Consider the following 24,276-nt stretch of genomic DNA (forward strand, 5'->3'; position numbering starts at 1 on the left):
AAATTTGGGTTTATTATTATTGTATATTGTCACAGATACCAAGATACAGCAAAAAGCTTGTCTTGCATACTATTCATAAAAATCCAATCCTTACTCAGTGCGTTGAGACAGGACTATGGAAAGTGATAATATTGCAAAATAAAGTGTAACAACTATGGAGAAAGTGCATTGCAGGTTAACAATAATTTGCAGCATCATAATGAGGTAGATTGTGAGGTCCAAGGTCCATCTTATTGTACAAGAGGTCCGCTCAAGACTGATAACAGTGGAGTAAAAGATGTCTTTAAACCTGGTGGTACATGTTTTCAGGATTTTGGACCTTCTGCCCAATGGGAGAGGGTAGAAGACAGAATGAAAAAAGAGAAAAAAAGAAATTGGTGGCTTGCTTTCCAATGAGTTCTCTAAGAGACCATATAGACAAATCCATAGCAATCCATATAACAAATCCATGGTAATTATAGACCAGTGAGTCTTACTTCCATGGTTCATAAGTTGATGGAAAAGATCCTGAGAAGTAGGATTTATGAACATTTAGAGAGGCATAATATGATTAGTAGTCAACATGGCTTTGTTAAAGGCAGGTCGTGCCTTACGAGCCTGATTGTATTTTTTGAGGATGTGACTAAACATATTGATGAAAGAAGAGCAGTAGATGTAGTGTATATGGATTTCAGCAAGGAATTTGATAAAGTACCCCATGCAAGGCTTATTGAGAAAGTAAGGATGCATGGGATCCAAGGGGACAGTGTCAGGAAATGTAGAAGCTTCAGAATCAGCTTTAATACCATTGGCATATGTCATGAAATATGTTGTTTTGAGGCAGCAGCACATTACAATACATACTAAAAACTGTAAATTACAGTAAGTATATATGTGTTAAATTAAATCAGTAGTTTAAAAAGTGACAGAATAGTTGGGTTTATTGTCCATTCAGAAATCTGATGGCTGAGGAGAAGAAGCTGTTCCTGAATCATTGAGTGTGCTTCAGGCTCCTGTACCACCTCCCTGATGGTAGCAGTGAGAACAGGGCATGACCTTGGTGATGGGGATCCTTATAGATGGATGCCGCCTTTTTTGAGGCATTGCTCCTTGAAGATATCCTGGATGCTGGGGAGGCCAGTTCCCATGATGGAGCTGACAGAGTTTACAACCTTCTGTAGCTTATTTTGACCCTTGAACCGAAAGCAGACACGATTGGCAGTGAACGATTACTTTTAATAATAGTCCACAAAGGTCCAGAAAACAGAAACTAAACGCAAGAGGTAACCCAGTAAACTTTAGACAGGGAGAGTGAAAGCAAAGAGCAACTGCTTGAATCAGGCCAGTTTGACGAGTGAACAAGGGGTGAAATGATGAGTCTGGAATGAGCGGCAGGTGAATTCTATTAGCCAGGTGGAGACTGGGAGGTGCCTGTTTGAACAGGCCTGACAAATAGTGAGGTCCTGCAGAAACTGTTGGACACACTCAGCAGGTCAGGCAGCACCTGTGGAAAGAGAGAACCAGAATGATTTGGATGGAAGACCATTGACTTGAAATGCTGATTCTGTTTCCCTTTCCTGAGATGTTGCATGCCCCAACTTCTTCTGATAGGTGCAGGATTTTGCTTTTCAATTTGACATGAGAATGTTTATCTGCACTGGTTATTGTTTGATCTCTTTAGCAAATAGAACCGATGGATCAGGTTTACTTATCACTGGCATATAGAATAGAATAGTAGAGAATGTTATTGTCATTGTTCAAGACAATAAGACTGCAGAGCTATTCCAGTCTGTGCAAAACAGATATTTACAATGCATGTGGTACAGTTTAATTTTCTAAAAATTCCCATATTTACATGGAACTCTGTAACTCTCAAAGGCTGTAGACAAGCCGGGGTGTAGCATTATTCAGCTGCACAACAGCCCTGGGGAAGAAACTGTTTTTCAGTCTTACTGTTGTGGCTAAGATGTTTCTGTATCTCCTACCAGATGGCAGGAAACTGAACTAACAAGGGCCTGGGATGGGATGATGTTCCAAGTGTGCATCGGCATTGAGAGTTGTAGATCGTCTTTGAATTATAGTTGTAGTATGCTGTGAAATTTGTAGCTTTTCGGCTGCAGGACATTGCAATATATAACAATAATAGAAACATATCAATTACATTAGGAAAAATATAGAAAGAAATTAAATAAGTAGGGCAAAAAAAGAGAAAAATTGAGCAAGTTAGTGGGGAAGAAGCCAGAATGAGAAGGCAAACATTGGTGAAACCCCACACAGATTGGGAGTCCACTTCACCGTGCACCTCATCGGTCAGCCGCAAAAGGCAGCATTTCCTGGTGGGCACCCATTTTAATTTCCTTTCCCTTTAACATTTTGACTTGTTTGTCCATGGCCTCTTCTTTTGTCACAATGAATAATAACCTCTCATATTCTGTCTGGGTAGTGTCCAACCTGATAGCATAAACATTGATCTTGCTAACTTTCAGTAATTTCTTCCACCCCTCCCCCCCCCCACTGTTTTCCACTCCCCATTCTGATTCCCCTCTTACCCATTTTCCTCTCTTTACCTGCCCATCACCTCTGTCTGGTGCCTCTCCTGAGTCTGCTCTTCTCTCCAGTATCTTCTGTGTTGAGCTGAGACTCCTGCTTTACTGAAGGATGTTAGTGTGATGGATAGTAGTTTCATGCTCTTTGTGACTGAGTAATCTATTTCTCTGAATTTAAATTCCTTGCCTGCCTTAGTTGGTTTCCAGTTTATGTCGGAGGATCAGTGGTCTAGGTCTTTACTAAGTTGCTGGTTATTTCTCCGTTGTATCCAACAATGACAAAAAACCTGTGCAGGAGAGTTTTGAAAGTGGAAAAGCTACTTCACTATGACGGTTCCACTCTCTCAACTTCGGAAGTCTGGATCCAGTGGTACAAGTAGTCTCCACAAACTGGGCTCTTCCTTGGTTCCAATGGATGACCATGACTTCTTCTGTGCCTTGTCATGCCCTTCGCTCTCCACAGAGTGTTGCAGAACTGACCACCCCAGTCAGTGGATTTCACTGTAGATCTCATCTGTCCAGTCTGCTGGAGCTGACTTCACATACTAGAACAGGTATGTCTCTATCTCACTTGGGTTTGTGGCCCACTGGCTACCCTCACATGGTTAGCCTGCTTGTCAAAGCAGTGTATCAGGGTGTGGCTGCTGTCACTTGCAAACAGCCACTTTGAGGCACGGGTGACAGCTGAGTGTCCAGTGATGGGACTAGCTGAGATGAGAATCTTCATCTGGGCCAAAGGGCCTGATTCAGTGCTGAATGACTCTTTGACCCACCAACTTCCCTTTCATTTCCTTTGACACTGAGGTCAGGATTGACAGCTGTCTACATGATATGTAAACCAGAGTAGTACGATATGTTGCAACCCAGCTGTCTACATGATACACAAGACGGTATGTAAGCCAGGGCAGTAGGATATGGAGAGCAAGCTGTTGCTCATATAGCAGGCTCTCTCTTCTCCACACAGCTGATGAATCCAAACCAATGGCAGAGACTGATACTGTTTGTTACCAAGAGCATCACAGGAGTTGAACTCAATATAGGACTGTCTTCTGGACTTTCCCTCAGAGTTTACTCCTGAAGCCTTCCCCATGAGTGGGTTTGGCCACAAGGCAGCAGAGGTTTGAGATCAGAGGTTTTATTCATCTCGATAAGCTGCCAACCTTGGCTAACAATCTACTTCTGACTGGTCTTAAGCCACCAGTAACCGGTTTGCTCCTTCTCCTGTCAGTAGAAATGGTTCCGCTGGGTTTAGCAGCTAAGCCACATGTGAAAGCCGGAAGCTGAACTTTGTTGTCAGAGGCTATCGAGATGCACACCACTAGGGACATTTAGCAGGTAGTGGGAGTTTATCACCACTACCTCTCCCATCCCCGGCTATGACAACCTTAAAGAACATTGCTGACACTAAGGAGTAATTGACTGGCACCATAAACGAAAGAGATTCTGTAGATGCTGGAAATTCAGAGCAACACATACAAAATGCCAGAGGAACTCAGCAGGTCATGCAGCATCAATGGAACTGAATAAACAATTGTTGTATTGAGCTGGGATCCTTCATCAGGAGTGGAAAGGAAGGAGGAAGAAGCCAAAATAGAAAGTGGGGTGGGGACTGAGAACAATTTGGCAAGTGAAAGGTGAGATCAGGTCAGGGGGAAGGTGGGTGGGTGGGAATGAAATGACAAGCTGGCAGGTGGTAGGTGGAACAGTTAAAGGACTGAGAAAGAAGAACTGTAATTCACAGCACCAATTAAACTACCAGCACACATTTGGGATTGTTGTGAGCAGTTTTAGGCCCCTTATCTCAGAAAAGATGTGTTACCATTGGAGAGGGTCCAGAGAAGGTTCACAAGAATGATTCTGGGAATGAAAGGGTTAACATGTGAGGAGCATTTGATGGCTCTGGGCCTGTACTCATTGGAGTTTAGTAGACTGAGGGGGTTTCATGAAACCTATTGATTATTGAAAGGCCTAGATAGAGTGGATGTGGAGAGGATATTTCCTACAGTGGCAGCACAGCCTCAGAATAGACAGACATCCATTTAGAACAGAGATGAGAAGGAATTTTTTAGCCAGAGGGCAGTGAATCTGTGGAATTCATTGCTACTGATGGATGTGAAAGCCAAGTCATTGAGTATATTTAAAGTAGAGTTTGATAGGTTCTTGATTAGTCAGGTGTCAAAAGATTTCGGGGAGAAGGCAGGGGAATGGGGTTGAGAGGGATAATATATCAACCATGATGGAATGGTGGAGGAGACTCAATGGGTCAAATGACCTGATTCTTCTCCTATGTCATATGGGCTTACGTGGGAGAAAACCAGAACACCCAGGGGAAACCCACACTGTCACGTGGAAAATGGGCAAAAGCGGTCTGAGAGTAGGATCAAATCTGTGTTCCTGGAGTTATGGAGCAACCATTCTCACTGCTTGCGATATATTAACAATCCTATATCCATTTAGTATAAAGACCTCAGGACTCACACCACCAAGTTTAGGCATAGTTATTACCTCTCAACCAGCAGGCTCCTGAACCAGTGTGGATAACTTCACTCACGTCAACTCTGAACCGATTCCACAACCTACAGACTCTCTTTCAAGGACTGTACACAACTCATATTCTCAGCATTTTTATTTGCACAATTTGTCTTTTTCACATTGGGTGTTTGTCAGACTTGGTTATATATAATTTATTTGTAAATTCTGTTCTATTGCTTTATTTGCCTGTAAATACCAACAAGAAAATTAATCTCAAGGTAGTACATGGATATACGTACTTTCATGATATATTTTATTTTGACTTTGATGCCAAGTGTTTTCCAACTAATAATTTTACATCAGTCACAAATATTGAGTGCTGAGGATTTAAACTGTCATAATAGAGATAAAGGTTGGCATTATTTTATTTTTTTTTAGAGATACAGCATGGAACAAGCCCTTTCTGCCCAGCGACCCCAGCTATTTAACCCCAGCCTAATCACAGGACAATTTACAATGTCCAATTAACTTACTAACCCATGTGGACTGTGGGAGGAAACCAGAGCACCCGGAGGAAACCCATGTGGTCACGGGGAGAATGTACACACTCCTTACAGCTAGTGTCATAATTGATCTCCGAACTCTGACAGCCCAAGCTGTAAAAGCATCCCACTAACCACTGCAGTCCCACAGAGCATTTGTCAGTTGTACATCAAAATATACAGTGAAATCTGTCGCTTTTCATCATTGAACACATCCCGGAGTAGTTCATGAACTCTAGGGTGGGTCTTCATGTTTGTGTTTGTGATTCCCCACATCAAACAGAGTCAGGAACATTCATCTGCAAGAAAATAATATCGCTCCACTGAGTACAGTATTCATTTGGAATAATATCACATTTATAAGTGACCAATATAAATGACAGAACTTTGCTATACAGACACTGCATGTATGAATGGATTAATTAATTCCTGGCTGTGTCAGCGGTATTCCCAGTATAACAAGTCCAACAGTACAAAAACACCTCAACCAATGCAGCTTGTTGAATTATAACAAAAATTACCCAATCCTAGAAGTCTGTCAACTGGATTGAAAACTAAAATGAGATTACTGTAGCTGGTAGAGACTGTTCAGGTATACTGAATGTAACCAGTGTAAGAATGGTGTTTATTTTTATTAATGATTAATGCGAATGCTATGGACATTTGCCACTGTTACAATATTATGATCTGCAGTGGAAACTATTTTCCAACATATGGCAGGTCTTCAGCCAATCACATTGTGCATCTTCCCCCAATTAATACTGTTACACTCACAGAGAAAGTAGTTGGTTCTCCAGGAAAACTGGTTTATCTAAAAATATTTGAGATAGAGAACTGATTGAGGTTTTGTAACACTAACATCTGGTACTGCATGAAAACAGAATCATTTTGGAAACATAGAAATCGAAAACAGACCCGAGACACGTAAGGAACAATAATTAATGCCAGATGCATTTAGGAAACTTAGTCAAGGTTAACACCAGCTTTCATTTTCAAAATAAGCATAACAGCTATGGTCACTGAAGACAGTAGACAATCCGTGGCCACTTTATTAGGTATTTCTTGTACCTCCTGTAGCTGATGAAGTGGCCACTGAATGTATGTTCATGGCCTTCTGCTTCCGTAGCCCATCCACTTCAAGGTTCAACACATTGTGCAGACAGAGATGCTCTTCTTTTATTTCTACTACTTTTATTGAGATACTGCACAGAACAGGCCTTCCCACCCTTCCAGCAACACCGTGCAGCAATCCCCCGATTTAATCCCAGCTGAACCGCGGGACAGCTTACAATGACAAACTCACCTACTAATTGATATGTCTTTAGATTGTGGGAGAAAACCAGAGCACCTGCAGGAAAGCCACATGGTCACAGGACAAACATACAAATTCCTTGCAGGCAGCAGCAGGAATTAAACCAAGGTCACCTGCTCTGCAAAAGTGTTATGCTAACCACTACACTGCCGTTACGCCCAATACTTACTTTTGCAATTCTTACTTATTATTTTTACATAATTCTGTAACTTGTAGTATTTTTGCTGTATTGCACCGTACTGCAACCGCAAGAATGACAGGTTTCAGGACGTACACTCAGTGACCACTTTGTTAGATACAGGGGTGGAACCCGGTGTGGTCTTCTGCTGCTGCAGCCCATCCTCTTCAACGTATTGTGTTTTCAGAGATGCTCTTCTGTTGTAATGTGAGGTTATCTGAGTTACTGTCACCTTCACTTAGTAGGGTGTTGATCAGCCTTACTGCTTGGGGAGAGTGTGGCAAAATGCAACTGAACATTGCCAGTTTAGTCTGTCATGATGTCGGATGAAGCGGACTTGGTTAACCAATTCAATACAGCCAAGTCCAATCTTTCAGGGGTCTATTGACAATGTATTTCTTCAGCGCCTGGGCTCTGAAAGAAATGACGCACACGTGAGCAAGGAAAAGAAGAGACCAGTGTTGCACCTGTTCTGGATTTTATTGGTATGTTCAAGATCCAGACTTAGAGATTCAAGTTTATTTATCACGTGTATATTGAAAAATACAGGATAGGTTGTTCAGCCTCCAGCAGACTTGGGGTTGCTTCAATCTCTGCAGCAGACTCGGTTCGGATCAACTGGCCTTGATTTCCAGCCTTCCGATTCAACCCTCTGACCTCGACCCTCAGCATCGACCCCAATACACACCCATCAGCAAATATTATCAGTTTTCAATCACCGAAAAACCTCACCAGATGCCATCAATGTCACTTGGCCTTGGTCACAGCATGAACAAAGGGGAACAGTTCTAAAAGGACTTTCATTCACACTTGAGCATTGGCTCAAATGATTTCTAACAGAAGAACCAATTGGCAGAATTGAGAATGAGGCAAATGCTTCTATAACTGGTAGCAGAGTAGGAACACAATGAATGAGAAGTCTCTGAGGGCATGCTTGAAGCATTAAAATTGAAAGGTAGGCAGAGGAACAAAAAGGTATGGATATTATCATTGATACTTATTATCAAAGTACATACTCTATATACCACCATACAGTGGTGCTAAAAAGTTTATGAACCCTGTAGAATTGTCTCTATATCTGCATGTATAACCTAAAATGAGATCAGATCTTCACATAATTCCTAAAACTAGATTAGTTATTTAATTGGTTTCTCTTTATCTAGTTTTGGGATTTGGGGAACATTTGATACACACTACTTTATACAACCCTGAAATTCATTTTCTTGCAGACATTCACAGTGAATACAACGAAAAGCAATAGAATCAAAGAAAGACCAAGCACAACAGGATGGACAAACAACTATGCAAGAACAAAAAGGAAGTATTAATAATAAATAAGCAATAAATATCAAGAACATGAAACGAAGAGTCCTTGAAAGTGAGTCCACAGGTTGTGTGAACAGTTCTTTTTTTTCAATCTTTTTATTGAACAGTTCAGTGAAGGGGTGAGTGAAGTTGAGTGAAGTTATCCCTTTGGTTCAGGAGCTTGATGGTTGAGGGGTAACAGCTGTTCGTGAACCTGGTGGTGTGAATCCTGAGGCTCCTGTACCTCAAAGTATCTCCTGCCCTTTATTGCATAAAAATTGAGTTAGGTTACAAAAGACAACCATCGCGAAGATAAAGTAAAGAGTGGAATAGTGTTATGGTGGGAATCGTGCTCACTCAGCTAAGTCTGAAGTTATTAGAACCCCGACGGGCAGAGGAAATTACCTTTCTAAAAAAATATGCACGCACCAATTTGATGCTGTTTAATAATACACTGTATTTGGATTCTGTCTGTAAATAATATCATTGGTAGGAATCAGTGGGTGCAAATGATGGTGTATTTGATTACTGGCTTCAAGAACAACAAAGACACAAATTCCTATGGATGTACCATGGAGAGCATTCTAACTGACCGTATCGCTGTCTGGTATAGAGGGGCCACTGCACAGGATCACAAAAAGCTGGTAAACTCAGCCAGTTCCATCATGGGCACGAGCCTCCCCAACATCGAGGACATCTTCAAAAAACAATGTCTCCGAAATACAGGATCCATCATTAAGGACCCCCATCACCCAGTCATACGCTGTTCCCATCACTACCATCAGGAAGGAGCTACAGGAGCCCGAAGATACACACTCAATGTTTCAGGAACAGCTTCTCCTACACCGCCATTAGATTTGCGACTGGACAATGAACCCATGAACAATACCTCGCTAATTTTTCTTTTGCTACATATTTAATTTTTATACATTGTAATTTAAAAAAAAATAATGTATTACATCATACTGCTGCAAAACAATGCATTTCAGGACATATGGCAGCGATATTAAACAATTCTGATTTTGACTGTATGATACTGTCAGACTTTGATGTAGGGAGGCTGCTCACAAGTTGTGTATTGAATGTGCCACTGGTGTAGGCATTGCCAATGTGGTTTGAGGCAGTCTGCGACACAATAACTACACTTATTCTTCTGTTTGTCATCTGTTAATCCTTTAACTGCTTGGCTTATATAGGAGGCATTACACCTTAAGAAATACTTCCACCCTTAAGAAATTTGGCTATGACCCAGAAATAAGTTCCTAAATGTGTCAATGAGGTATCAGCATTTTATTAAAAATAAAAGACATTTTTATTCCCTGAAATCAGGAAGCAGTTCTATCATTTGCAGCACAACACCCACAAAATGCTAAAAGAACTCAGTAGGTCAGGCAGCAGCTATGGAGGGGAATAAACAGACGGCCTTTCAGTCCGAGACCCCCTCATCAGGACAGGATAGGAAGGGGAAAGATCCCAGAATATGAAGCTGGGAGATAGGGAAGCCAAGTGAGTAGGGGGGGGGCGGGGGGAGAATGAATTAAGAAGCTGGGAGGTGATAGTGAAAAAGGGAAAAGGCTGGAGAAGGAATCTGATAGAAGACAAGAGGAAATGTGGTTTGCTGAATAATTTGAAAATGAATCATGATCATTAATTCAAAAATCAAAATTCTGAACTAATAGTGATTTTGAAAAACAGAACTGGAATAGCAATACTTCTGCAGATCACAAAAGGAAAATGTTTTGACCTGAGTGAAGAATAGGTTGAGCAAGAGAGAGGGATTAGAGAAGCTGGGGGGAAGTGTGGAGCAGTTGGGGGAGAGAAAGTGTGGAGAGGATGGGGAGTGGTTTGGAGAGGGTAGGAGGTAGTGTGGAGAGGGTGGGGAGATGGTGTTAATAGGGTGGGAGTTGTATGGAGAGGGTAGCGGAGAAAGTGTGGGGATGGTGGGGGGAGTAATGTGGAGAGTGGGGAAAGGTGTGTAAATGGTGGTAGATAAGGAGTGAAGAGGGTGGGGAAGTGTGGAGAAGCTGGGTAAGGTGTGGAGAGGGTGGGGGAGAAGGTGTGGGGATGGTGGGATAGTTTGAAGAGGGTTGGGGAGAAGAATTGTCAAAGGATGAATATTGATAGAAAGAGGTGAGAGACAGGAGAAATGGGTGAAAAGGAGAAGGTCACTCAATGAGTTGAGGGAGGGAGAGTCAGGGCAGGAACTCATTCATAGGGCTCATGAGAGGGGCTGTAGTTGTAGAGAGAAGGGGATTACAGCGGTTATAAGGACAGAGAATGTACGACCTGAGAAGAGATTAGTTAGAAGGGCAGTAAAGAACAGGGTTTGGAGTGGATGTGGGGGAAATGATAGTCATTTACAATAGAACAAAGAAATACAGTAGAATTATAACAACTATTAGCCCTCAACCATCAGATTCTTGAACCAGATGGGATAATTTCACTCAAACCAACACTGAACTGTTCCCACAACCAATGAACTCACTTTCATGGACTCTCCATCTCATGTTCTTGATATTTCTTGCTTATTTATTATAATTATCATTGGATTCTGTGTGTTTACTGTGAGTGACTACAAGAAAATGAATTGCAGGGTCAATTCCCTCATTTTTTTTTTACAGCCATTGCTCTGAACAGGAAATGTTTACATGCCCTGAAAATTTTAATAAAATATCATATAAAAGAAAATTCCAGCTGCACAGCAACAAAGGCTATGTGCGTGGGAACATTTCAGTTACTGCAGGGCTTACTATGCTCAGGGTTGTCTGTGGTGACATCTATGTACTTTGATAATAAATATACTTTGAATTTTGAAAAAGGCTGACAAACAGAGTCCAAAAGAAAACAAATTGAGCAAATACAAAAACAAAATGATAATAATAATAGGAATAATAATTTAGAGTCAAAGTCCCACAGGTTATATTATGACCGATCTGTAATTACAGATGGGACAATCCATAATAACCGTCTGGATGTAATAATACACGATAAACAAGCAAGAACAACTTACTCAATGGATATAGCCATTCCAAACACACAAAACATACAGAAATCAGTAAGTGAAGAACACCAGAAATACTCCGAATTAAAAGAGGAAATTGAAAGACTTTGGAACATGCTCAAGGTGATACTGTAAACATAGGCTGTCGAGTCTGAGAAAGTCAGTCCATAGGTTGCAGAATCAGTTCAGTGTTGAGGTGAGTGGTATTATCAATGACTCGCCCACCTGCTCCTCCCCAGTGCTCACAGACCCACAGTTAGCAGTACCAGATGTGATATCTCTTTTCTTTTTCACCTCCAAAGGAAGAATTTTACTTGGTTTTAAAGAGTTGTTTTTGACAATAAGCCTTATACTTTATTAAAGTCACAAACGATCCGAGATAATACCTGGATTCACTCATCTTTCTTTCTATGCTTGCACTTTCTGGCTTTAGCTAAAAGAGAAGCGGGGGAAATAACGCTAGTCATCTTAATTCACTCATTTTCTGGAGGTTTCAATGAAAGCCCATAAACACAAGAGATGCTGGAAATCCAGAGCAACACACACAAAATGCTGGAGGAACTCAGCAAGTCAGGCGGCATCTATGAGACCCTTCATCAGGAACCTTCATTAAGACTCAATGCTCCTGAGATACCAATTTGATGTTATTGTCAGCGTTGTTCTCTTTACTAGCTGTCAGGCTCTTAATATTTCCATAGAAGTGCCATTTACAAACCACTTCTAATCATTCAATAGAAGTGCGCAAGTTGAAAATCCTTAAACATTCATTGAAGTTCCACAAAGAGGAGCCCGAAGTTGTCGGAGCTTAGCACACACACCTTTTGGCGAAACCTCCCGTGTCCCATTCGGAGACATTTACCGCTGGCGACCGTGTTCACACCGCGGAGCGGACGCACATTGTTAGTTATTTACTGGTCTGAAAACGTCGAACTAAATATTTTTCACCTTCCCTAAAGATTGAGGATCATACTTTGACAAGATGTATGACGTTCAAGAGAACCGGTTGTTAAATGTGTCGGACGTCTTAAAGTCATTGAACTTACTTACTGAACCCATCACCCTGCTGGGGCATAGGCCACCGACAGCAGCCCGCCAGTGTCGTATGTCCTGGGCCCAGTTCAAGTTGTCCCCAGGTGTCGTCTAACTTCGAAGGGCCGTCCCCTGCCAGGGTTGAGATCTTTGGAGCTTCTGTTAGCACTTCGTTAGCTCTGGGTTTTACTGGATGGGATTCAGCCCCGTGTCCAACCCTCCTCCTTTCGCAGCCGAACCTGGGACCCTCCATGACGGAATTTAATGTCGTTCCAGCCATCTATTTCCTGTTTATTGGGAGGTTTTATTGGAAATATTTAATGTTGATTATAGAAATTGTTTACGATCCCTCACTCATCCTCGCTTTCCGCAATCCATGCTTCTTTGCGAATCCGCCTGCACCACGAGGGACAAGGGCATTGTTATTCGCCCGCTTGAGAACTGGTGCTGCTAGACACACCCAGATAGCTCCCTCCCACTGATACCAGTACCCCGCCAATATCCCTCCCCCACCAACCTCCCTATTCCACTAACTTCCTTAACTTCCTTCCACTTACTTTTGCCCCACTAATATCTCTTACAAACCCTCTCTCCCCAACGACACTAACCCTATTAGCCGTCCCCTCCATCCTTCTCTCATTAAGCCCTACCCTGAACCTCCGTCTCCTCGCACCATTCATCCCTCAACCCCGCTAACACTCTCCCCGCTATTTCCTCTCCCCATTCATTCCCTGCCCACGAATTCGGTCTCCCTCACTAATACCCCTCTCCTGATTAACCCTATTCCTCCATTTACCCCTCCCAACTAATTACCCCTCCCCACTGAGCCCCTTCCCCTCATTAACCCCTCCTCCTACTAACCCCACTGCCTCATTTAACCCTCTACAGACCCTGTCTTCTCTTCACACCCGCTCCCTTACCGCCATCCATACGCTTTACTCTTTCCAAAACCGATTAATAACAGGTTAAAACAAAACAGGGGTTTAAACGACCCGAATCGACGTGCCTCCTTCCCTACATACATATCACGACCTCAGGCAACGGCGGGGAGTTGACTTCGTGACACGAATACTATCTGTTGTCTTCACTGGCTGTTTCGGCGCTCCCGCTTGTTCTCTGACTGCATTTCTAAACGACCCATTTTATTATCCGTGCAACTTCGAGATCCAATGAGATTATGTTTTAATGATTGTTTTACTTCTAATAATTTAAAGTGTTATGCCCAGTCAGTGTTTTTTTAGTATCTACTGTGAATTCCCACAAGAAAATGAAACTCATGGTTGTATAGAGTGACATACTGTATACGCACTTTGATAATAAATTTACTGTGAACTTTTTGAACTTGGCTGTGAGACGGGAATAGCTGTTTCACAACGCACAAGCACAGTACTTCGCCGGAGTTGTCAGCAGAACGAGAAAGCAGCATCCAAATCGTTTCCAACTGATGCCCGATACACCGAGCAACGTAATCACAATCAGCTTCAGTATCACTGGCATCTGTCCAGAAATGTGTTGTTTTGCGGCAGCGATACATATTAAAATCGACTATAAGGAATATATCTAAAACAATTAAATAGTGAAAAAGAGAGCAAAAAATACTGAGGTGGTGGTCAGGACTTCATTTTCCGTTCAGAAATATGACGTCGATCGGGAAGGAGCTGTTTCTAAATCGTAGAGTATATGTCTTCGGGCTCCTGTACCTCCTCCTTGATGGTAGTAATGAGAAGAGGGCTTGCCCTGGGGGATGGAGGGTTATGGGCTGAGTGCGGGTCGGTGGGACTAGGTGAGAGTAAGCGTTCGGCACGGACTAGAAGGGCCGAGATGGCCTGTTCCGTGCTGTAATTGTTATGTGGTTATGTGGATGGGGCCCTTAATGATGGATGCCGCTGTTATCAGGCTCGCCTTTTGAAGGTGTCTTCGATGCAGGGGAGGGTAGTGTCCGGGATGGAGCTGGCTCAGTTCACCACCTTCTGCAGTTTCCCACCCCCCCCGCCCCCCGATCCGATACATCGCCTCTCCATACCAGACGCTGATGCAACCGGTTAGAGTGCTCTGCGAGAGACTTTGGTGACATATGGCAAGTCTCCTCAAACTCTCAATGAAATATGGTCACTGTTGTGCCTTCTTTGTAATTGCATCAATATGTTGGGCCCAGAATACGTAGATCTTCAGATATTTGAAACTGCTCACCCTTTCCATTGCTGATCCCTCGATGATGACTGGTGTGTGCATTTCTACAATTGGCAAAGCTAACTCTAATTAATCCGGAGCTTACCTGGAGTAAACGCGAATAAATCAGAAGGACCACGTTAAAAGATTACGGTGAATCTGCAGAATCTCTTCTGTTCATACTGGAAATCCGGAGCAACACACACAATGCCAGAGTACGACAGCAGGTCAGGCAGCGTCTGTGGAGAGGAATAAACAGTCAACGTTTCGGGGCAAGACTCTTCACTAAGGCTTCATCAAGATTGTAAAATATTTTTATTTGGACAATTTGTTTTCTTTTTCACTTTGGTTACCAGTCTTTAGTTATGTATTTTTTCATAACTTTTATTTATATGCATCTTTATGTGATATTAAATTAAATAAGTAGTATTATATACATTTCTTATTGTCTTCACTGTAGCTGATAGTTTTTAAAATTATTATTATTATGTACTGCACGGCGCTAGTTCCGAAAAACAACAGGTATCATGACATATGCCCCGCGATTCTGATTCTGAATCTGAAAATTAATCTCAGGGTGGTGTATAATGCCATATACGTATTTTGATAATAAATTTTCTTTGACTTCAAGTCGCAGTTATACTCGAATATGCAATTTCTATGTGTTAGCATTGGAAGAAAGGAAGTACAAATAATTCTGCAATAGTCTGCTCGATCTCTCAGATTTCGGAACGCATCTCTACACGCCCGGCCTCTCAGTATTAGTTATTGCAATCTGTTTTCGATTTGGATTGACTGCGGATTATAAATCACTGCCTTCGGCACTGACGCGGGTTACAGGATATCTTGGAGAGACAGCTAAGACAAGCCGGTATTCCCAGCAGTTTGACGTTGGACTGCATTTGGAGCTTCAGTTCTTTGACAAATGTCACCGCAAGCCGTGTGGCGCGGACACAACACGGCTGTGTGGATTCAACACCCTCCCTCCCCACCCTTCAACTCTCTCACACTCCCGCCCTCCTCCCCAGGAGCTTTGGGTAGGTGGTCAGTCACAGGTGGATTGTGCAGGGTTGGACCACGTATTTTCATTCAAAGTTCAAAAAAATTGAAGTAACTTTATTATCAAGGTACCGCTGTCATATCACCATAAGTTACTTTAAGATTCGTTTTCTTGTAGGCATTTACAGGAAAATAAAGAAATATTGTACAAAAGAATTTATGAAAAAAATCTATAAACAACATAGACTGACAAACAGCCATGTGCGAAAGAAGACAAATCGTGCAAATAATAAAAAAGTGAATAATTATTACTGACTTGCAGACTATAAGTCGATGGAGCTGAATCCAACCATTCGTTCATGAAGTTCTTTCCGTCATTCCATCATGGCTGATTTATTATCCCTCTCAACCCCATTCTCCCGCTTTCTTCCCGTAATCTTAGACGCCCCGACTAATCAAGAACATATCAATTCCGCTTTAAATATACTCAATGTCTTGGCTCTCGACAGCCATTGGTGGCAATGAATTCCACAGATTAACAACCCTTTGGCCAAAGAAATCCTCCTCATCTCGGTTCTAAATGGACATTATTCCGAGTCTTTGCCCCCTGTTGCATCCTCTCCACATCCACTCTATCGAGGCCTTTCAATATTCAATAGGCCCAAAGTGAGTCTATAGCTCGTGGAGTCATTTCAGAGCTGAGGGGACTGAAGTTATTTGCAGTGGTTCAGAAGTCTGATGGTTCGGGGGTAATAACTGTTTCTGAACCTGGTCTCGTGCGACCTGAGGCATCGTCTCTTCCACTTTCTCTGTCAAATTAAAGCTTCTGAAACGTATTTCATCGATTTGCTAAATAAATCACAACAAACACTTAACAAAAGCCCCAAAACTTTTAATTCCATTTTTACATCCTCATTTCGCTGCTACCGTTTCCTGGCGCACCGAGTGGTTGTTGGGCACGACCTATTTGGTCTCATTTACCTAAATATCTATTGGTCGCCCGCTCAGTTATTGCGGGCTGAGGTTTGCGGGCCCGCCATGTCCCTGCAATCGTTTGGCTTTTGGTCCCTCTGTAAAGGGAAATTAATTCTGCCCTTGACGGAGTGAAGTTCCGCTTTGGGTTTCATGTCAGAGGGATGAAAAAATGAAATAAAAAGGGATGTTAAAATACTGACGGAAGATCGACAATCTTATGTTAGACCTGTTTCTCTCGCCACCAGTGCTGTTGGGCCTATTGTATATTTCAAGCATTTTCTGATTTTTTTTTTTTGCAGTTGCTTATTGCTTTATGAATTAGTATGCTATATCTCTGGGATTGTATTAAAAGAGTGACCGACCCCACAAAGCGCTCTCCTGGAAGCTGGGGGACGCGACTCTTCTCTTTCCATTTGTTGGGATAATCACTTGCCGAGGGTGTTTAAAAGTAAACATGTCTTTAAGATCGGTCAGCAAGACTAAAAGTGGCCGGGCACCTTGAGATGAGAGTTGGAATTTTCTTCCGGCGGGAGCGGCGGGAGCTCTTTGGACGGCCGTGCAGGCTCGGTTGCACTGACCGGCGAGTTAACATAGAACATTACAGCGCAGTGCAGGCCCTTCGGCCCACAATGCTGTGTCGATATTTCAATCTGCTCTAAAATGGGGTGTCTAGGGAGGGGTAGCACCTCTGGTGGGGGGCTTGCCGTGCCCTTTTCCAGGGCAGCTCGTCCACCTTTGGTCCCCACCTGGCGCTCAGCTCTCACCTGCGGCTCCAGGTGGCTGCAACACGCGCAGCGGTCACACCTCGGTAAACCGTCTCGGCAGACTGGCCAAACCAGGTGAGTATTCGACCCTCGGTGAGGTAGGGGGTCTGTCTGTCTGTCCCAGCTTGTGAAGTCTGGCCATGGCAGATTGAGCGCGGGGGGAGACCGATTAATGGTCCAGCGGTCAAGAAGGCAGGCCAGCAGGCGTTTGTGGAGCGCTAAGAGCACGACAAGGCACTTAGACGTCCTGACCGTCCACTCTTTAAACTCACTTGGCAGAAGGCAAAAGCAAACCATTGCTGTAACCTGCCGAGTACAGGATTTCCCGATATGTCAGAGCGCCGTGTAGGGAAGTTGTCCGCCAACTGGAAATCCCACATGCGACCTAAAGACAGCGAGAAAATCAATCTAATCCCGCCCTCCTACATAGTTTTCCGTTTTTCTATCATGCATGTGCCTATCTAAGAGTTTTTAGATGTCCCAATTTTTCCCTAGCACCGCTCTCTGAGTAATATCTATCTCTGACATTGCCCCTATACTTACCTCCAATTGCCCTAAAATTACGCCTCCTGATATTAGCTAGTTCTGTCCTGGGAAATGCTTCTGGCTGCCCACGGCACCTAAGCCTTTTAATTATAAGACCATAAGCTACAGAAGCAGAATTAGGTCATTCGGCCTATTGAGTCTGCTCCGGCATTCTACCACGACTGATAAATTATCCCTTTCAACCCCATTCTCCCGCCTTCTTTCCGTAACCTTTGACGCTCTGACTAATCAAGAACTTTCAGCCCCCACTTTAAGCACCCCGTAGGATTCGGCCTCCACAGCCGTCTGTGGCAATGAATTCCACAAATCCACTTCCCTCCGGCTAAAGAAATTCCTCCTCATCTCTGTTCTAAAGGGTATTCTGAGGCTGTGCCCTCTGGACTCCCACCTTGTAGGAAACATCCTTTCCACATCCACTCTACCTAGCCTGATAGGTTTCTGTGAGATCTCCGCTCATTCTCCTGAACTCCGGCCATCAAATGTGAACCCTTTCAAGCCCGAAATCATTCTCGCTAAACTTCTCTGGACCCCCTCCAATCCCAGCGCATCCTTTCTTAGAAAGGGGCCAAAACTCGAAGTTGAATTTGACCAATGCCTTATAAAGTCTAGCATTAATTCTTCGCTTTTTATATTCCAGTCCTCTCGAAATAAATACAAACGTCGCATTTGTCTTCCTCACCGCAGACTCAACCTGCAAACTAACCTTTAGGGAATCCTGCACGAGGACTCCTTTTGTACGCCTGTAACAAGTCAACTCTCATCCTCCTTCACTTCAAAGGGAAAAGTTTCAAATGTAAACCATTCAACCACATTTTTGTTTCCTGTCGGTTGTTTTCAGTCTGGCGTAATGTAAAGGAATTTAAAAGCTCTTCTTTTCGAATGGTTGTCGATTGCATTTCTCCCAACCTTCCTCTTTATTCGAGTTCAGCACTACTGAAGCCATTTTCCGGTGTATGATGTCAACTAGTGTAACTAAAGTAACCAGAACGTTTCATTAGTTACAACTCCATGGTGGCCGGACAGTGTAGCTCGAAAAGAGAGAAAGAATAGTGAGGTGGTAGTCACGGGTTCGCAGTCCATTCAGAATCCTGAATTCGCAGTGGGGAAGAAGCTGTTCCTGAAACATTGAGTGCGTGTCTCCAGGCTCCTGTCCCTCCTCCCTGATGGTAACAGTGAGCAGAGGGCACGTCCTGGGTGATGCGGGTCCGTGATGATGGGTACCGCCTTTTGAAAGTGCCCTCGATGCTGGGGAGCCGAGTACCCATGATGGAGCTGATTGAATTTATAAGTTTGTGTAGCTTTTTTTCCGATCTTGTGCAGTGCCCCCTCCATACCAGACATTTAGAATGCTCTCTCCATGGTACATTTGTAGAAATATGCTATTCTTTCCACAAAATCCAACTTGTTCTGGGTTTCCAAATTCATTCAGCTATAGAATATAGAACATTACACACAATTACATTATACAATTACCTTGAAAAAAATCACACAATATAGCAAATGGATAACGTTTACACTGTTTTCTATTACATTCTATTTTCTAGATATTTTATGATTAAGTTTGTGTGAGTTTCCGCTACAACGGCCCTTAACCGTCTGGTTCGGCAGTTTACGCGAGGAAGCGGCGCTTTAACGATAACCGTTTTCCTCGAATAACTTGTAATGCAAGACGACGCAGAGAATCGTCTTCTTGCATTTCTTAGAGTTTGCCAAAGTTTTCCCAAATGTCAATATTGGCATGATGAGAAAGGATGTGTACTGATAAGCTACGGTATACTGTCAGTAGTGGAATCCAGAGCGGGATCACCTAAACCAAAAAATAGATGTAGTCAGGTTGGGAACGAAAGCAGAACAGTTTGTTCGCTCGGAGATCCCCAACTCTCTTCTCAAAACGAACTGATCCAAAATCGTAGACCTGTATGTACCGGACTCCGCCCGACTGCGAAAGGAGGGGGGTTGAGCATCGGGGAAGCAAACTTCCTGTAAAAACCCAGAGTTACAGAAAGTGCAAAGACCTCATGTTTGGGAGAGGAAGGATCTTCAAAGATCGGCTATACCTGGGGCCAACTTGAAAGACTGGTCCAGGACAGAGGACTCTGGCAAGTTGCTGTCGACAGAAAGCGAAAGCCGGGAATCCGAAATAAAGGCAGAAACTACTGGAAATGTTCAGCAGTTCAGACAGCACCTGTGGAAAGATAAACAGAGTAAACAGGTCGGGTAGAAGACCCTTAATCAGGACCTGACCTGAAACATTAACTCCGATTCTCTTCCCACCATTGCTGACCGACATGCTGACTATTCTGGCAATGTTTCCATTTGTAGAGAAAACAAAGAGAATTACTAATAAATCATCCTGTATTTGAAGGGGGGGGGGGTTGAGGGACAGGTTCGATATATTTGAAAAGTTGAAGATGAGATATATTGACATCTGACTGTATATGTATATAACCAAATTAAACAATATTCCTCTGGACCACAGTGCTCCCACAGTATGTATATCATACACAGCACATAAAGCAAAATATTACTATAAATTAGTCAATAAAGTATGGTTCAAAGTAATGTAGTGCGTAGCGCAGGTAAACAGTAACCAGCTCAGTGGCCTCGGTGGTGACGGTATTCATTACTCTTACAGCTCGAGGGACCCAGTCTGGCAGTCGATCCTATTCCTGATGTTCCTGGACCTCCCTCCTGACGGTAGTGTGTTAGAGAGATTGTGGGATGGGTAGGAGGGCTCCTAAACAATGCCCCAAAACAGGGGCTGAATGACGTACTCCCAAAGGGAAATGAAGGGTAAATGTTTTGTGGAATAAAATTCCAATAAAACTGTTACCAGCCTACCCACTTTCAAGGACATGCATACAGAAAGGTGGCGGAAAGGGGCCAGTAAGATCATGAAGGATCTCACCCACCCTGCTCACGGACTGTTTGTCCCACTCCCATCAGGAAGGAGGCTATGTCCCATCCACGCCAGGACCCAGACTCAAGAAAATTAAATTTCCCTCGCAATAAGGCTGACAAACACTTTCTCCTACGAACCCACCTCTCCACACCCACAATGGTCTCCACTTTGTAATTTCCTGTCAGTCACCTTATATACAGACACTGCTGTGCCTAGCGTCACTTTATGGACATACAATCAATCTATGACTATAAACTATCTTATGTATTTATATTTATTGTATTTTAATTATTGTGTTCTTTATCTTGTTGTGCTTTTTGTGCTGCATCATACACGGAGTAACAATTATTTCAAACAATACACATAAAATGCTGAAGGAACTCAGCAGGCCAGGCAGCATTTCTGGAAAAAAGAGTACAGTCGACGTTTCGGGACCCTTCATGTGTCTTGTTGAAATGTCTCGGGCCGAAATATTGAATGTACTCTTTTCCATAGATGTTGCCTGACCTGCTGAGTTCCTCCAGCATTGTGCGCGTGTTGCGTGCATTTCCAGCATCTGTAGAATCTCTTGTCTGTAACAATTTTTTTTTGTCATTTACTCGTGTGTACAGGAAACGAGATTGAACAATCTTGAACATACAAACATCTACTTTGACCACAGGAGCCTGAATCATGTTTAAACCCACTTCACCTTCCCCCGTATAACACGAGAAATCAAAGCTATTGCCAATTAGGTTACGGAAGGACGCGCCCGGCGTTTTGTCTGCACCTCGTTTGTATATTTATTGTTTGTTTTTGACATGGTCGAGATCCCATACTATAAACTGAAGACGTAATTGCTGTTCAGTTGTGGAATAATTCTTGTAATTATCTCTTGAGGGTAACCTTTGAGGATGCTGTAATTTCATTGTAATAACCGTTTCTTTCAGACAACTATGCCGATGCCGTTTGACTTTTACTGTATTTATTGAGCCATAGGCTTTTCCAGCCCTTCGAAGCGCGCCTCCCAGTAACCCCCGATTTAATCCCAGCCTAATCACGAGAGACTGGCACTGTGGGAGAAACCAGAGCACCCGGGGATGGCGGCGGAAACTGAAGCCGGGTCGGCGGTACTGTAAACCGTTGTACTAACCATTACGCGACCGTATTGTACCGCCCCAAGAAAAGATATTAACTCAATCTTTTAATTTGCCTCACCCGCGAATTGTTACTTTAGGTGAAGGCCGGTTCTTCAGGGCACGGGGTTTCCTCACAAATAGTTGGAGAGTAGCAAACAGCTATTTTTATCCAATGCTGGAAAAAATTGTATTTCCTAAAAGTATAGCCAGCAGGAACCACACACAGCAGCGACCGGCACCACGTGTTTGTCGCTTTAAGATCATTTGCTGTACTTGTGTCAACGAAAAGATGACAAGGTGCACATACGTGGCTCAGTAATAATACACAATTTATTTCTCCGGCGAGTGAGAAGAAAAAAATTACACATAACCTTATTTTAGTAATGAATGTGTGCAAGAAGCTTAATACAGTAATGAAGAGATTTCCCTATGCAAATAAGTCATTGCGGAAATAAACAGCAACGCCTCGCTTGCTGGTTTACTTCAGTAATATTTTTATACTACGCCATCGACTCATTACTAAAGCAGTCAAAGCAGCCCTCCCCCATCGTTGTACTGGGCAATCAGGGCCCGCCGATTGCCTTCACTTTTACATCGGATTTGTTAGAAGCAGCGAGTTTAAAAAAAACACTGTCATCCACACACACACACACACACACACATACACACACACACACACACACTCACACACACACACACACACACACACACATACACATACACACGCACACATACATACATACATACACACACACACACACACACCCACAACACACACACACACACACCCCCACAACACAGAGCCAAGTCCGAAGGCAAATATTTCTCTGGACGAAGTAGAGAATTGCAAGGGATTACAAATGAAGCGCCAGTCACGCTTCTAATTCGACTGCAAGCTGATTACGTACTTTCACATGGCTATGGTACGTACATGTCGGTGCACCGTCTGATTAGGCGGTGCATTGGTTCTGCCGTCTGTATTACAGTTGCCATTCTGCCTTGCTTGTGCGATCGGGTTTGCGCCAAGATTTTGTGGTGTTTGGAAGTGTGTGTGTGTGTGGGGGGGGGGGGGGGGAACAGAGAGAGACAGAAAGCAAAAGCGCTGAGGTTGGCAGATTTCCCATCTGTGTGAGCAGTTTTCCTTGCCAGCTGAACTGAATTTATGCGTGATCTGTATACGTGTGCATTTGCCTACGTACATTTCCAGTCCAAGTGTGTGGCGAAGTGTATGTGATCGTAGCGGTAATGGCCGAGGCGCACGGAGAAGCCGCCGACTTCAACTTGACTCGTGAACCGAGACGCAGGCCACCAAGCCGGGACGCGTTTCTAACCCACTCCCTTTTAAAGGGACATTGCATCTTGCTCGGCCTGTACGACAAGCCCAGTAGCCCCGTATTAATATCACATTCTCCACTCAAGTATATTTCAATATCATTGAAGAATCGCAATTGAGACAAAAATAATGCGCACTGTGAACACGGGCGCACAAGATAGCTGTGTGGTATATATTTGCTTTTGATTTTAAGTAATTTATAACAGATTTTCCAGGCCGCATTCACGAAGTTTTCTTAGAATAAAAACAGCACAGTTCTGGTTATGTTAATAATCTACTGTATAGTGGTTTAGAAAATAGATCAGGGGTTTACATTTACAATAACCACTCGTGTTAATTGTAAATACTGAGTCGTTCAGGAATGCCCAACTTCCTTTCTACAACAGTCTTTTATCGAATACCTCAGGTTTCTGCGCTGCTTTTTAATTGTGCGATGTTTATGTAACAGTACCAGAGCGGGAGAGCTAGTTTTGGCCTGCAAAGTTTTAATAAGAGATTATTGGTGCGACTGCATTATAATCAGTCAAGTTTGAAACTGTTTGCAGAATGTAATATTCCGAAATAACATCGCCTGCATATTTATGACAATTTCACGTATGCTTGAATTGAGCAGCTGAACTATTGTAGTGGACATCACTGATTGACGGATCACGGGGGCGGGGGTGGGGGGGGGGGGGGAAACAGGCTGCCCATGGCAGCACGAAAAAAATATTAGTAAATGTCAGTCTCATAACGAACTTTATATTTAAGAAATCAGATCTACGTTTCTGGGATGAAACAGTGCCTACGGTTTCGATGGGCCGGTTTGCAGTTATTAAACCCCGATGTTGTTTGGTGAAGAAACAACGTGTCCATTCTCTGTGTGTGAAGTGGACAAACCATTTAGATCTTTTTGTTATACTGTAATGGGTTGTATTGATAATATTGGTTAGTTATTCGGCGGAATAAATTATCAATGTGATTGTATACTTCACCCTTCCTCATGGGCGTTTGATACTTCTAACTACAGAAATCACTGTGCAATATTTCATTCTGAAGCCTCGCATATTTTTATATATTTAGAGGGACTATATTTTAAATCGAACCGGCTTTTATGCAGCCAAATT

At 43.1% G+C, this 24,276-nt stretch overlaps 1 protein-coding gene and 1 long non-coding RNA gene across 10 annotated transcripts in view; one reads left to right on the top strand and one right to left on the bottom strand.

Moving 5' to 3' along the window:
- Window positions 1-1,499: 1,499 nt before the first annotated feature.
- On the bottom strand, window positions 1,500-23,838 carry LOC132405963 (uncharacterized). Of its 9 annotated transcripts, none has more exons than XR_009516012.1 (7): window positions 23,037-23,838; window positions 19,875-20,002; window positions 18,521-19,246; window positions 17,544-17,656; window positions 15,849-16,381; window positions 14,640-14,772; window positions 1,500-5,838 (listed from the first exon to the last, which is right to left on the bottom strand). It is a non-coding gene; the product is annotated as an uncharacterized LOC132405963 (long non-coding RNA). The 9 variants fall into 9 exon arrangements; XR_009516006.1 differs by lacking the exon at window positions 23,037-23,838 and adding an exon at window positions 22,769-22,974; XR_009516008.1 differs by lacking the exon at window positions 23,037-23,838 and adding an exon at window positions 21,917-22,219.
- LOC132405962 (nuclear factor 1 C-type-like) overlaps window positions 22,560-24,276 on the top strand; it is a 474,435-nt gene continuing 472,718 nt past the window's right edge. The window contains exon 1 of the mRNA XM_059991009.1: window positions 22,560-22,760. Within this exon, the coding sequence (XP_059846992.1) occupies window positions 22,752-22,760 (9 nt within the window). The 5' untranslated portion in view covers window positions 22,560-22,751. The remainder of the gene's footprint in view (window positions 22,761-24,276) is intronic.

This window comes from Hypanus sabinus, chromosome 16 (genome assembly GCF_030144855.1).
Source record: "Hypanus sabinus isolate sHypSab1 chromosome 16, sHypSab1.hap1, whole genome shotgun sequence".
Taxonomy (NCBI): domain Eukaryota; kingdom Metazoa; phylum Chordata; class Chondrichthyes; order Myliobatiformes; family Dasyatidae; genus Hypanus; species Hypanus sabinus.